This window comes from Cyclopterus lumpus, chromosome 16 (genome assembly GCF_009769545.1).
Source record: "Cyclopterus lumpus isolate fCycLum1 chromosome 16, fCycLum1.pri, whole genome shotgun sequence".
Classification (NCBI taxonomy): domain Eukaryota; kingdom Metazoa; phylum Chordata; class Actinopteri; order Perciformes; family Cyclopteridae; genus Cyclopterus; species Cyclopterus lumpus.
Window position 1 is genome coordinate 5,102,665 of NC_046981.1, and position 14,671 is coordinate 5,117,335.

A 14,671-nucleotide genomic window follows, 5' to 3' on the forward strand; every position below is an offset into this window, starting at 1 on the left:
AGAACACCCCCCCGTGTGGAGCCAAATATTTTACCAACAGGATTAAAAGTGGGGGCGGATGCTTAATTGTGCACCAGGGTCGACTGCCAGAAAACCCCGGGTGGCGAATGTCCTTTCAGACCACTGCTGATTTGGAGCCATTGTCCAATTACAGCAGGAGGGCAGAGGAATGGGGCGGGGGGGGGGGGGGGGGGGGGGGGGGGGGACGGGACTGTGATTGGGTGAACAAAGGATGAAATCATTGGCATGATTTTGGCCACTTCCTGGAAATGGTCTACTGGTCGGATGGGCAAGCAGTGGCATTGTCGGTGTTATCGGTGGTCTCTGGACCATTTTTGACTACCAATCTACATAAAAGGTTGTTTTTATGTAGATTGGTTGGCTCATATTTACATTTACACTTTGGATAAAACGTTCAGATTGCAGAATTAAAAAAAAAAAAAAAAATCACTGTTCTCACAAGTAACAAAGTTGTCGTAACTATGCGATTGAATGATCATACAACTATAATAAGGTTATTATTAATAATACAAGTGTATAGACATTCTCATGAAGGAAAGACATTGACAGGTCCTGGCGTCCCCATGGTTTTAAAAAGAGGACTACCAGCATCCCAGGGGAGTGCTAACAATCATCTCCCATTCAGAGGAATCCCAGCATGCGCCACCGTTCTGTACAAACTGTCCCCACTAAGGGGGAGTGTTCTCTGGAGATGCCAAGATCACAGTGCCACGGTCCTGTCTATCATTCTCTCTCCCTCTCTCATTCTCTCTCTACTGCCGATCTTTGTCTCCAAATGCCTCTGAGAGGGGCTTTTTAAGCAATCAAACCGGTCCTTCAATATCAAAGACTGAAGGCCATAGCTACATGTGTAACGTCATTTTAATTCAATTTAGACTTTATTGAAAAGTGGCCTGTCTAGCATCCTTAAGTATTAAACAATTCTATTAATTCAACTATGGCGACAAAGGATACTGAAGTATAAGAAATTATAATGTTACTTTTATTTTCCCAATTTTTGGCAGCTCCTTTTGTTAACCTGGAGCTCTCTACTTGATTTGATCTACCAATAATAGTTGATTATCTGATTAAATGTGTATAAACAACACAGAAGTAGTCAAACTTTAAAAAAAAAGAACAGTTAAAAACATATAATAAAACTGTTACATATATATATATGCCTATTACTCTTTCTTCCCTTCCTCCTCTTCCCAGCAGCAGCTTCAGAAATCTGAGCCGTCCTACATTCCCTAAGAGAGAGAGAGAGAGAGAGAGAGAGAGAGAGAGAGAGAGAGAGAGAGAGAGAGAGAGAGAGAGAGAGAGAGAGAGAGAGAGATGCAGTCTCTATGACCTACATGGGTCCAACAGCTCTGTTCAGCTTTGTCCAGATGAAATGCCTGCAGGCAGCAACACATTGCTCTCTTTTGTGAAACACATGGACACGCGCGTTTACACCTGTATTCAGGCACACATGCATGCATAGGCGTGCATGAGCCGCGGAGGACAACAAAAGATTGTCAGACGAAAACCTTACCTTATGAATGAAATAGTTTTTGGATACATTTTTTTTTATAATTCTGTATTTTGCCCAGGAGGGATAATTGCAAAAAGCACTCACATTTGCTCTTCCGACAATCTAACATTCAGCGACTGAGACGGAGGAGGTCGCTAACACCATCAGGGCTTCCCATTAGCTGCAGGAGTAATGAGATCTCGCCCTATTAGCCGGGTGAAAGTTGTGGCTTCTAATCTTACACTGCCTGCCTTCTGGATGTACCATTAAAAAGGTGCATCATCCCCACAGCCTGGGCGGTCCCGTCATGTTCCTATGGACAGACATTATTTAGCGAAATTCAATACAGAAAAGACTTACGCAGATAATCCATTTTAAAACCATTTTATAATATGTAAGGCTTGTGGTTTGCTACCATCAACTCAATGAGCAATTACAAATGCCCTGAATAGGATCCCCTCTTTAATCCATCACTAAAACCTTAACTTTGATGACATAAATGACTCGACCGGTCACAAAGTGTGCTGTGCACCAACTCAGTGGCTGACCTGGTCGAAGTTTTTTTTGCACAGCTTCAAATACACGGTCTTGATTTCTTTTTAAATATTTTTGGAGCACAGCGTTTGGCAGCTAATGCATTCTTGTTGTAAGGTTTTAATTTTTATTTCTAGTATACCAATGTACCCGTGCCTATAGCTAATGTCACTCTCGGATGACTATTAGAAATCAATTGCATAATCTCTACAGCGGCAATACATTTTAGACTTTATGTGTATGCATTGCTATTTTTCCATTGGCTCAGGGCTGTCATGGGGTGTTTAACATATGCAGTTTTCAGTAGGTAGTGGATGTGAGCTGCAGATGGCTTACTGGTTGTAGTGACACTGACTGGAGGCGTGTAAATACATTTTGCATGTAATAAAATTAGATTTAAACCAAAGAGTTTGTGTCTATACACAAGTGGGATTCTTGTCCACAAAATAAGTTCCTCTTGGATAGTCTGGTGAATGTGCGGCTCTTGGTGCTCTATTATTTAAGCACTGGCCTTGGTATTACACCAATGCACAACACATATTTAACTTAACTACAAAGGTCTTTGTGCACAAGCAATAATATGGTGATCTGTTCCCAAGTGGCTTTGTCCAGTGTCAATTTTAAAAGTCTTATTCATCTAAATTCTAAACTGAGCCCTTACTCAGAGTAATCTTGCCAGCCACCCTACCTTAATACTGAACAACAGGCCAAGTGTGTGTATGTCCCTGATTATGTGTGTGTGTGTGTGTGTGTGTGTGTGTGTGTGTGTGTGTGTGTGTGTGTGTGTGTGTGTGTAACAGGTCGAGGCATGTTTCCATTTAGCAGTGGGGGATAAATATGGCCCTGACACATGAGATGTTCCAGACTCGACCATAACCTGCCCGTCTCTTCACCAGGTAGCGTTTGTTCAACATCATTTTGTGTTTCACAGAACCAAAACGCTACAAATCCACTCAGTCACTCAAAGCAAGTGTCTGCTTGAGAAAGAGAGCAGGGGCATGTATGCTGACAAAGGGTCACTGTACTGCCGGCATGCTCTCTTTACCTTTGCAACAAAGAGCATCAGATAACATGCATGTGTGTGTGTGTGTGGGGAGACTAGATTTAATGTTAGCAGCAGGCAGGCATGCATCGAATATACACACACATGGATGCACACACGCACAAGCTCAATAAAACATCCAGTTTGAGCTTATTATTTATACTCGCATCAGTTATAAATAATCACAAAGACATAAACAATCCAAATGGCATAAACAGTGCAAAACACACACGGCTAGCTGGCGAGTACGCAATACAAGTGTTTGTATGTGTGTGTCCCGTATTTCACTTTAAGACCCTTTTAAAAAAGCAGGCTGGCTGCTGGAAGAGTGAACCGGCAGATTTCTGGCACTGCGTCATCTTTGATCTCCGCACAGTGCGGCCTGCAGAACACATCAGCGCTACAATGAGAAGCAGAACACACACACACACACACCCCTGCTTGTTAAGATGAACATACATACATTAGATGCATGCACACACACACACACACACACACAATACACAGAACCTCCTCCCTAACACACCCTTCTCTCTAAATACACACACACACACTCGTGCACGCGCCCACAGACGTTCCCACACATTGAAGCCAACGGTTTGGGCATCGACAGCATTCCATTCTGCTTTTTCCTTTTACAGTGGAAAAATCTGCCCTTTGACCCGGAGTGTTTCCAACATTGAGGAAGGAGGCGGCAGCTGAGGAATGCCATGCTTCAGCGCCAGCAGAGTGAGAGGAGGGATGGATCGATGCCCATCATTTACACAGCGGTTGGTTCTACTTTAAATCCCGTCGCCTTTTGCTCAGCGACTGGAATGGCCGCTTCTTCGAGTATTGATTGTTTAAAAGACAGACATTACTCGGGCGCTATCCAAGTTGCCAGATCAACCTCAAAAAAAGGAGGATAATATTTACGTCTCGTTTTGGCCAAAATACCAAATGCTGCAGGGCTACATTTGCATTTCAACCACAATTCCTCACACAACACACAGAGGCATACATAGACTGGGAATATGTTGAAAAGCGTTCACTCATATTGTATTAAAATGTGGTTACTTATCACGTTACAGATTTCCTTCAGCTGGGGCGGACGACAGGAGTGACTGTATGCAACATTCATAATCTGCAGCATATGAGCGGTCATGATAATTACATTTTCTCGATTGTACTCAGCAACTTGCACGTTGCAGAGATGCAAAGAGACACAGTATGCCGCCTGATTACTGCATCACACCTTCCTTGGTTGTGGTACTACTCGATATACAGTTTCAGTCTGTCGCATGATTTTTTTTTTTTGCAAGCTGTTATGGAGGCTGCAGACATCATGAACTCATCATTTTTAAACGATATACTGTGGTGCGGCACACCGATACTGTGAGACTCGTTCGATAAGTAGGTGCCACAGCTTTGAAGACCGGCAAAGTTGGCTGGAGGCGCAGTCATGCAGGGGGAGAGAGAGAGAGAGAGAGAGAGAGAGAGAGAGAGAGAGAGAGAGAGAGAGAGAGAGAGAGAGAGAGAGAGAGAGAGAAGAGATAAGGTGAGATGAGGCAGAAAAGTGATCAGTATCACCATCATCAGATCACATGTTAATGATCTGTGGCTCAGCAGGTTCCAAGAATACAAGCCAGATAACAAGTAGACAGGAAAGGATGCTAAGGAAAACATGAGTCATCTCACCTGCAGAGCATACTGAATGAATGAACACATTTATATCATATACAGTCAGTTAATGACTATTAAGTGATGGAAGAAACACACGTGAATCCCCTGCAAATAGACAGATAGTGTGATCTCTGTACGTGCTGCTTCCATCTCTAAACACCATTACTATATATATATATATATATAGCTGCCATATCTGCGTAACCCCAAACAGCTTGCATACTATACTTCGCCAAACTCCTACTGAAGAATATCACAAGTCATTATTCTGCAAATGCTAGACAGATGCGAGCAGGTTTGCTTCAACCTGCGTGATACAGGAAGCAGCAGCGTTATATTTTTGTCAGACTTGTGCAACTAGATAACGACGCCGGCACCGAACGCCGGCAGCTCATTTGTGCGAACGTTATTAGTGCCAAACCCAGCCGCCGATGCCCGTCTGGCACCGCGGGGCTATTTTAGGCCTCTTACTTCATCGTGGTGTGAATAAGAATTCATCTCGCGAGATAATTTGTCAGAGGACACCGTGCACGGCACCCACTCCTTCCTTGAGATCAACAGGAATGCTGGGCTGAACTAAAAGTCCAGAGTGAAGGGCAACGGAACGACAGGGGAAGACAGAGAGAGACACACACACAGAAATAGACAGCGCCACGGAGAGATAATGAAACACAGGCGAGAGAGGCAGAGACAGGGGCGTGGGGATCCCGCCATACCATAGAGCACAGTGAGCTACAGGACATCCAGTCCAAGTACAGTAAATCCTGCAAAATCTGGCAACCCAGCGATCAAATCAGTGTTCCCACACTAGAACGACTGGGGCCTCTATGGGAACACAGTGTCCAAGTGAGTATATAACAGCACGCTCTATTGCACTACTGAGGACAGACTGTCAAGCCGGAGAAAATGAATGGATATACAAGCTAACTGCCTCGCATTCAAGGCTTCTTATAGGGGTTTCCATTGCACGACATGGATTACACAGGCTAAGCTTAGAATATTTCTTCTTTTTTTGTTTTTAAAGTGTGGCACGGTTGTAATTCCTGCTTCCAGAATGAAATGTATGGAGTTTTTAACCCATACTTTGTTTGTAGTAATCCTGAGCACGCACAGGAAGTTAGTGTTTTTGAAGAATATGTGCCCATCTGTGCACACTTTCACACCGACCCGGTGCCAGTGCTCATAGATGGCAGCTTCCTAGTTTGATGTTCTTAGTCATCCTGCAGCTCCCACATTACCAAATGCATTCTTTCTGTTCGGATTTTGACTTGTTTTATTGATGCTACACTTCAGAATAACAGGTTTAAGGTCGAGTTTGGCACACACACACACAGACGCACGCGCGCACACACACACACGCCTATGAAGGCCATCTGCAGAGGAGAGGAGGACTAAGAGTGGGAACATGGAGAAAGACAGGAGGGAGAGGAGAGTGGAAGAAAGTGAGGTAATCAGGGAGTCGTAGGCCCACGTCAAACAGCTTCCCCGGTGATTCCTGACAGCAGAGCACCGCGTCCTCGTGCCTCCTGCACAGCGGCCAAGGAGTGAGGTAAGAAAGGAACAGAGGGACAGAAGTACCAGAGTCTGTCAGAAAGCGCCTGGAGGTCGGAAAATTCAGTAAACTAAAAACAGAGAAACTTCACAGCAGCAGGCTGGCTGACTGGAGGTGTGGAGGGCAGGGAGAGGGGTAAGAACAGACAGACAGACATGGTTGAACCCATTGTGGCTCGAGGTCTTGTAGAGTGGGGCTGGGAGCAATGATTCACCTGCACCATCCCACTCGTCAAACCTTTGACAGTCCACCACTCGTCCCGAAACAATCTGATCTACTCAAGGGAGTGTTTGCGAGAAAGCAGCGTTCCCACTGTTCCACATACCTCCAGGGCTGGACCCCAAAAGAACATGTGTGTGATGAGACGGGAGTTGTTTTTTTTCTCCAATCGTAAGGTGCTTAAATGAATTTCCAACCACAGTGAGACATACTTTCCATTGCCAAAGCTGTAAATATTTAACATAACACACAAAGACAAAAACACAAATGCACTCATATGGATGGACGGATGCACAGCACACTGGTTTACACGAGTACGAGGCCCATGTGGAGCACAGCAAACACACAAAGAGGATTACATTTTCCACAGCTCTTTCTCAGCATTGTCTCTTAATTATGAGAGTTTAGTGTTCCATGCCAAACAAAACCAGTAGACACTTAACATGTTTAGATTGTTGTACATTCAGAGCATATGTACGGCGATGTTTCAATACGTGAACTTCTCTTATACACATCTTACATTCTTCTTCCCTAATGTGACTGACAACATTTTAAAGTTCTTCAAACTAAATTTCATTCAAACAAACGTCTCACTATGAAATGAGCACTTGTGAGAAGATCCAAAACAACAATGGATTATGGGTTCACTTGGACAATTCTTTCGAGGTCTCCTCTGTGTGACCAAAAAGAAACCGGAATAACTGTATTTCTAATTTTTAACAGGGGACCGATATATGAGCATTTTTATTTCTGAGGTTTAAGTATGCAGACATTGTTTTGGTTTTGAGACAAGAATAATTTCACTCCTGCTCCCTTAAAGTCTGGAAATTGGAAACACGATTGCTGTGATTTGGGGCCATACCTGTGGTCAATGTCAGAGACAGAGCTAGTAGCCTAATAAAGAGACGAGTGGCTAAAAAAACAAAACTACTTCATCATACTGGACGATGACAGAAATTATTTAGCTCCGCCGCTAATCGCCAACTCCGCTGCACCGCCTTTAATCCCCTAATCCACTTCCTGGTTTATACTGCACTCTTAACAGCCCGCCTGGGAATTCAAAAACCAATAACATTCCCAGCCCGAGCGGGTCTCCCAGTCCAATACATTGGTTGCTGAATATTTACCAGACACGCCTGCTTTACTTATATTGAGCCAAAGTTATGTCACAGATAGTAATTCAATGCAAAAGCCATAACCACTTAGTAAAACATTAATCTTTGACCTCTTTACCTTATGGACTAAGATTTACCATGTAGTGTGGAATTAAAGCCACAGCCAGCTAGTCGTTCAAGCCCGTGTCGTTCCTCCAAAGACAAAGACAACGTCCCCTCGTGAAGACCAGAATAAAATCTAATATTTCAAGACTTAGTCGGTCGTTCACCATTTAGAGATCCTACTTATGTCACAAGTGGTAATTCAAAGCCGCGACTTCCAAACTGTTAAAGCATTTACTGGAGGCCCCAGGTTTATCAATTCATCAAGTGATTTACGAGCCGACGCTTGAGAAAGCAGAGCCGGTCTTATTAAACTCAGACTTCCATTGTGGCAAGAAACGACTGCAGACGAGTATCTCGTACCCGAACAGACCGGGATCGTAACCATGGAGAGTATTTATGAGAAATAGTCCGCCCCCACTTTACTGTAAGCTAGTATGTTACTGTAAGCGGCGATGGCTGGCCCCACGTGAAGACCATTAACAGTGGTGACGGGGAGACTTCCAGGAATAGACAGACCAGCCTCTAAGTCGTTGTCAACAAGTGAACACACAAATGCAAACAGACTCAGAGAGATGCACACACACACACACACACAAGTAATCATCATCCCTCAGATGAGCAAAACGCAGATGTAGAGCATGGAAAAACACACTTGACCACTAAATACAGCTGATTTATGATATTAAAATCCTGCATCCTTCAAAACAAGCACACAGGTCTCAGTTATCAACACCAAAATCAGCCGACGTCTCGCATCCGTATCTCGACATCGTAAGAAGACAAGGTTTTGTACCCGATGCAATCCGCACTAAATTATAACGCGTGGTAAAATATGACACCCACCAAGCCCCTGCTGAGAAAAAAAAAAGAGGACTTTCTTAATTTACTGAAAAGATCCCAGCGTGCGTCTTTGTGGGGTTTGACTTACATATATAGCTGTGGAGGGCTCTCCAGGAGGTAGAGACCCCGGACTCAGGACAGGGGAGCTTGCCGGACTGCAGAGCTCGGGGAAAGGGTTGGGTATGGCCGGGAGGGATGACGTCCTCAGCTCCTCCTCCTGCAACCTCCTGGACAATGGACACAGGAAAACAGTCATACCGTGGTAAAACCTACTTTTAGTATTGGCTTGTGTTCATCACTAATAAAAAAAAAAAAATACTCGGTGGAGCCTAAGGTCGTGACCTGAAACAGCCCCTTGAAAAGTGAGCTGGGAGAACTTTGAAACGAGAGCTGCTGACACACGTGAAATGCGTGCAGGAAAGAGAGAGTTGGAATTAATAAAGCATTGATGTACAGTATCCAGGCTCATGTCTGTTTCCATCTGATCTACCCGTAATCAAACTTCTTTCAGCAAATGGAAATCCCAGACCCCCGGAGCGGGCCGGCTAATTGTCTGCAATATTTATCACACATCAATATTAAATTTAAAAGAAAATCACTTTAAAGTCGTTTTTAAATTAGGTGTAAGCTTGTGGCCTGAGAGAGGAATGGTGATTTGACAGCTGATCATAAACTTTTCAGAATTTCGTCTTCTTTTTTTTTTTTTTTTTTTTTTTTTTTTAAATGGGCAGGCCAGTTTCTAAAATTCTAGCTCGATAGCTAGCTCGCTCAGAGAATCACTGTAGGAGGCGCTTTCTCTCTTGGTTTCTTTCTCCCCGTCTTTCTCAAAATGTCTCTCTGTAGAACCCAGTGAGTTCAAAAGGGAACGGGCCTTTTGATGTCGTCCCATCTGAGCTTGAGAACTGGGTTATCCAGAGGTCAGCCCTGAATAATAAGAACTTCAGAGTCTGTGCGCTTGAAAGAGAGAGAGAGAGAGAGAGAGGGAGAGAGAGAGAGAGAGAGAGAGAGAGAGAGAGAGCTCATAAGACAGAATACTCCCTGATCATCCCTTTTCTGTTTCTGTCATGTACTCCAAAGGCGAATAATGGGAGCCGACACCAGCTCCGCTGTGAATGCCTTTGTGTTTGTGTGCAGTGTACACATGCAGCCATACCTCTGTTGCCTTAGTGTGTATGTGTGAGTGAGCATATACACCTTTTGAATGCATACAATAACAGCCTCGGGGAGAATATGGGTTCCTACTCTTCAAATTGAGAGAGACGTTTGCGCTTGGTACTAAAATAAATGAGATTTTTTTTTTACCTTTCTCTCCCCGCTGGTGTAGTTTGAGACAAAGAGGGAGTGACAAGGAGAAAAGGGTCATTCAAAGGCTACGGATAGGGAGCGGGGAGGAAACGTTATGCACAATTATCGAGAGGGTGGTGAGGAATGATAGTGTGCAAGGAGAGGCTTCTTTTTCCAATGTAGAGAGAAAAAAGGAGCTCTGCGTGTGTGTTTGTGTGTGTATTTGTGTGTGTGTGTGTGTGTGTGTGTGTGAGAGAGGCTGGAAGAAGTTAGCTCAAAGTTTAGTGGCATACTTCTGTTGCCAGAGTGCATGTGTCTGTATGTGTGCACATGTACACTTGAAGTATTATTTACATTTGTACCTGCTGATATATGTTAACGACAAGCATCTTCAATTCTGAAGTTTGATGTCACGGTAAAACAACCGATGAATGCACACGTTAAACTGACAGCCAATTCATAATTCCCTTCAACGGTGTGTTCGATATATATTCAATGTCATGTGGTAAATGACAGAATATTGTGGACATTTTCCTGAACCCCAAATTGACATCAAATTCAATCTTGGACAGTTAACCAGCAAGAGTGAGCGAGAGTTTAGGAACGATCAAACCCAAAAGACCCAGACCCTAGAAAGGTCGTTATCTTTATTTATTGTATATCTGGATAGAGCATTTGATGTATTGATTGATGTAAACAATCTTTCTAAAATAAATGTCCCAGCCTAGCTTTAAATGAGGATCGATCGATTATCACAATAGTCCCCGTACCGCTCCGAAGGGCATTCACCCGACTCGCGATGCCGCCCTGCAGCCAAATATAACTTTATGTAAATGTCATGTAAATTTCTCCATAAAAAAAAAAAAATCCAACTGCTGAAGAGGGCAAAGCAATATATCAACAGCGATATCCGTGTACACTGTGGGGGCACCGACCTGACAGCGAGAATGTGCATGGGCTGTGAGCGTCGCAGGCTGGTCTGGGACGAGTCCGCAGACGTGGAGGGCGTCTCCGGGGAGACGTGGCTTAGCGAGTGCGAGTGCTGACCCTGCCGAGGCTGGTTGTGTTGCACGTGGTGGTGGTGATGGTGGTGTTGTGGGGAAGAGATCTGTCCATTGTGCAGTAGTGGGGTGGACTCTGTCTGCTGGCCACTGCAGGTGGAGTACAGGCTCTCCAGCGAAGAGTTCATACCATTCACCAGGGCCTCTAAATCCACGTCATCCTCTGGAAGGAGACAGATAGAAAAAAAAGAAGCACATCACTGACTGAGTGGAAGACATGCTTCTGTAAAGTAGTTGAGAGGTTTTCAAAACTGCGGAGGAGAAGTCCACAACGGACAGCGTGGAGCAGAAAAACGCATCACGAAAGCTGGAAAGAAGTCTGCTGGTTTCAAATAGTTGAGGTACACAAAAAAAAGAAAGTCCCTGGATAGTGTCGGGATTTTCCCTTTCTATTTCAGTTTCTCTATCATTTCATCGTGGCCTGGATTTGAATCCTTGACCTTACTTTACACCACCTTAGTTCTAAGTTATAAAAAGGAAAGGAAAGGAAAATACTGGCACGCACAAAACACAACACACACACACACACACACACACACTCACACACAGGTAACCAGTTTTGTGAGGGTGCTCAATCAGCAAGACTATCTTGACGAAGTACATTGTGCTCTGTGAGCCAAATCTCCAAGGACAACAGGCACAAACCTGTCTGTAACGCTGTTCAACTCTCACCACTGGAGTTCACAGCGAAGGCAGCGGCTCCAACTTCACCGCATGTATCGAACATCCTGCTTTTAAAAACGGTCTGTAAAAGCAGGATGTGGAACTTAGTTCTCAGGAGGAGGAACCCATCCTCAAAGCCTCTGTGAAAACCTTTAGGCACATTTTAATTCCCTCTCTCTCTCTCTCTCTAACTGTACTGTAGGACACAAGTACACCACCAGGGGGAGACAAGCTCTAATAGTACAGGGCAGGCGCTCTCATGTGAAGGAACCTCATTTGGATATGAGGACACAATCTCAGATGTAAATGACATTCATCCTAATGAAGCCCATTTATAGACGATATTTGTGACGAGATGCGTCTTAGGATGGATTGTCACATTGCTCTTTACACAAGAGGATAGGGAAGCATCTGATAATGTAACGATTCAATGTAAATTAGTTATATTATCTATTTCTAATTGGCTTGTTGGTTCCATACTCTGTAACAGGCAAAATGTGAACGTCTCATTCCTAATAACGATAGAGCTACCTTTTTGGTCGCTTTATTCTATTCAGCAAACACTCCAGGTACAGCTTTAGTTATTAAGCTAATTATGTGCCGTATTTTGACATGTATCATGCGGCCCTGCTGTCAGGACTCCAGGGCTTTAAATGCACCTCATGTGACTCATGTAACGGCTCAGGACAGCCGACAGCTGGATCATGCGAGGTGGTGCGAGGGTCATGCCACCCTAACAGCAGTGAAAAAAGTCCATATCTGACGTTTGCAATGTGATTGATGTAAAGTTTGAAAAGCACTGGCTTCAAAGTGAGCCCCTGAGCCTGGCAAAGAATCACTTTCCTGTGAAAGTATCCGAGATGCTTCTTTTTTTGTTCCAGAGGCAGCAGCAACAGCAACAACAACAACAACAACAACAACAGGAGCCACCGGTTAGCACGGCCGCAAACATCCCCATCTCTTCATGCAGCAGCGGAGCTCGGACTCCAGCCCCGATGCTAATGCCTTCTGAAAATAAAGTGTTGCCTCTCAGGAGCTTTTATCTGAAAAACGTGTCAGATAGCTGTGTCACAGGTGCCGGTGAATCGAAGGTGGTTAATCTGTGGGTATTAATAGTGACAGGTAAGCTGGAGCAGCTACTTATAGATAGCCCGGAGAGCTAAAGAGCTATACACACACCACAGGAGACGGGGTTCGTACGAGGCCATACACAAGGTAAAGGACGGGGCAAGACGCCTGTAACACATTTACATTTAAACATGTAGAAAGATCAAATTAGGACAGCAAAATCAAACGAATACATCCAAATGGTATGAGGGGACACTAGAAACGCCATCAAAACTCTCAAAAAAATTCCTTGTACCCTGAACACATCATCTGCTCGTCATCCTCACGAGGTGAGACACGTACCCTCCAGCTGGTGAGAGGAAACAAGTTCCCTCATGAATCTGACCTACTTTGACCTTCTGGATGGGGATTGGCAGAGCCGTTGGTGTACAAAGAAACACGAGCCATACACTCACGCGGTGACGTAGGAACTGACAATCATGCGATCCCAATCACCTGTGCATGTCACAATCAGGCAAACAAAGGTATGAGTCAGTCGCCTGAGTGGAAGGCTGACAGGTGGATGACACACTGTACAGCCGTGCGCACAGGATTATAAGATTTGGAGAAGGGAACAAACCAGAGTTCTTTCTTTTTCAAGTTTTACCAGACAATTAGGGACCTAAACACCTTTGTGTCATTGCCCACTTGGCCTCACAATATTACAGCATCAATTAGATCCCCTCCTTGGGCTACAACTAACTTCACTGGTGATTATTGTCTTGATTTTAAGGTTTAAGCATCAAGGGAAAAAAAGGGGAAAATACACATAAAAAAGTCTTTACATTTCTTGTTTGGTCTTAAAAATGACCCAAAACCACCTTAAATGTGGTTTACATAAGACTTAACAGGTTCCCATCATTATTCTGTCACTGAACAAGGCCATTAAATAATTAATAGTTTCCGTATAGCCACCATAGTTTTCAAATATGTTGGCTGTTAACCATATTCTTTTATCCTGAGTTGCATTATATATAAAGTACATGAACGCTTTTACATTTTTAAAATAGCCCGAGCGTCCTCTGTTGTCTGAGCCACACCAAACACTCACACCGTTGACTCCTGGACCAACAGAGTAACCAAACACAGAGGAGGGAGCGAATGCCACGCCCCACTTATACAAACACACAACTAAACATCACTGTGTCAGCGCGGGGACAGGACGTAACCGCCTCACCTCAGATATCTTAAAGCTAACACACAACATCTTAAAAACACAAGGCACACTCACTAGCCGTTTTTATGGAATAGTTTTTGACACTATTGGAACTGAAATAAAAAAGGTATTATTCAAGGGTTGAATATAAATTCAATTAAATGATGACCTGTCAAAATGTTAAGACCATGTATGTGACATTTGTGTCGACACAAGTGGATTTACTTGTTAAAACATTATAAAATCAAAAAAACAAAAAAAGGGGCGTACCTACCTCCTCTGGAGTAGTTCCAGATTTCATATGTGGCCTGTGAGCAGGGAGCGAGTCCTATAACCCTACCGAGTCCTTTCCTATAACCCTCCAGAGTATAGACAACGCACTCAGCTACATGACTGAACTCCCTCCGGCGTGTTGTGGGGGGGGGGGGGGGGGGGGGGGGGGGGAGGGGACAACAAAGAGGAGACGGCGTGTGCCGAGTACAAGCCTGTGACATCGCATCTGTGAGAGACTAGAAAGGACTCGCATGTATGCTCGGCACAATGCGGCCTCGTCATTCTCCTGCTTATAGAAAAAGAGAGACTGCATTTTGAACTTTGACGTCACAGAGAAACAATGTGTGCGTGTCGCAATTTATAGATAACATATTGGGAATGTCAGGTGGAGCAACTTCCATTTCATTTGGCTTCCAATCCCCACAATACGCCGCTCAACAGCATCTCATTCCAAGCATGTGGAATAACGTCGGTTCATGTAGCAACAAAGCCCCAGTGTTCCCTCCAACATTTAATAGGTTTATGACTGTTCTAGCTTATAGCAA

The 14,671-nt window shown here is 44.1% G+C and overlaps 1 protein-coding gene and 1 long non-coding RNA gene across 5 annotated transcripts in view; one reads left to right on the forward strand and one right to left on the reverse strand.

Moving 5' to 3' along the window:
- Window positions 1-14,671, reverse strand: part of grb10b (growth factor receptor-bound protein 10b) — a 51,315-nt gene that overhangs the window by 16,442 nt on the left and 20,202 nt on the right. For all 4 annotated transcript variants that reach the window (XM_034554440.1, XM_034554442.1, XM_034554441.1 and 1 more), the window contains exons 4-5: window positions 10,802-11,090; window positions 8,671-8,809 (exon numbers count right to left, since the gene is read on the reverse strand). In XM_034554440.1, coding sequence (XP_034410331.1) covers window positions 8,671-8,809; window positions 10,802-11,090 — 428 coding nt within the window. The remainder of the gene's footprint in view (window positions 1-8,670; window positions 8,810-10,801; window positions 11,091-14,671) is intronic.
- Window positions 2,846-4,270, forward strand: LOC117745866. Its single transcript, XR_004611272.1, has 3 exons — window positions 2,846-2,943; window positions 3,731-3,859; window positions 4,160-4,270. It is a non-coding gene; the product is annotated as an uncharacterized LOC117745866 (long non-coding RNA).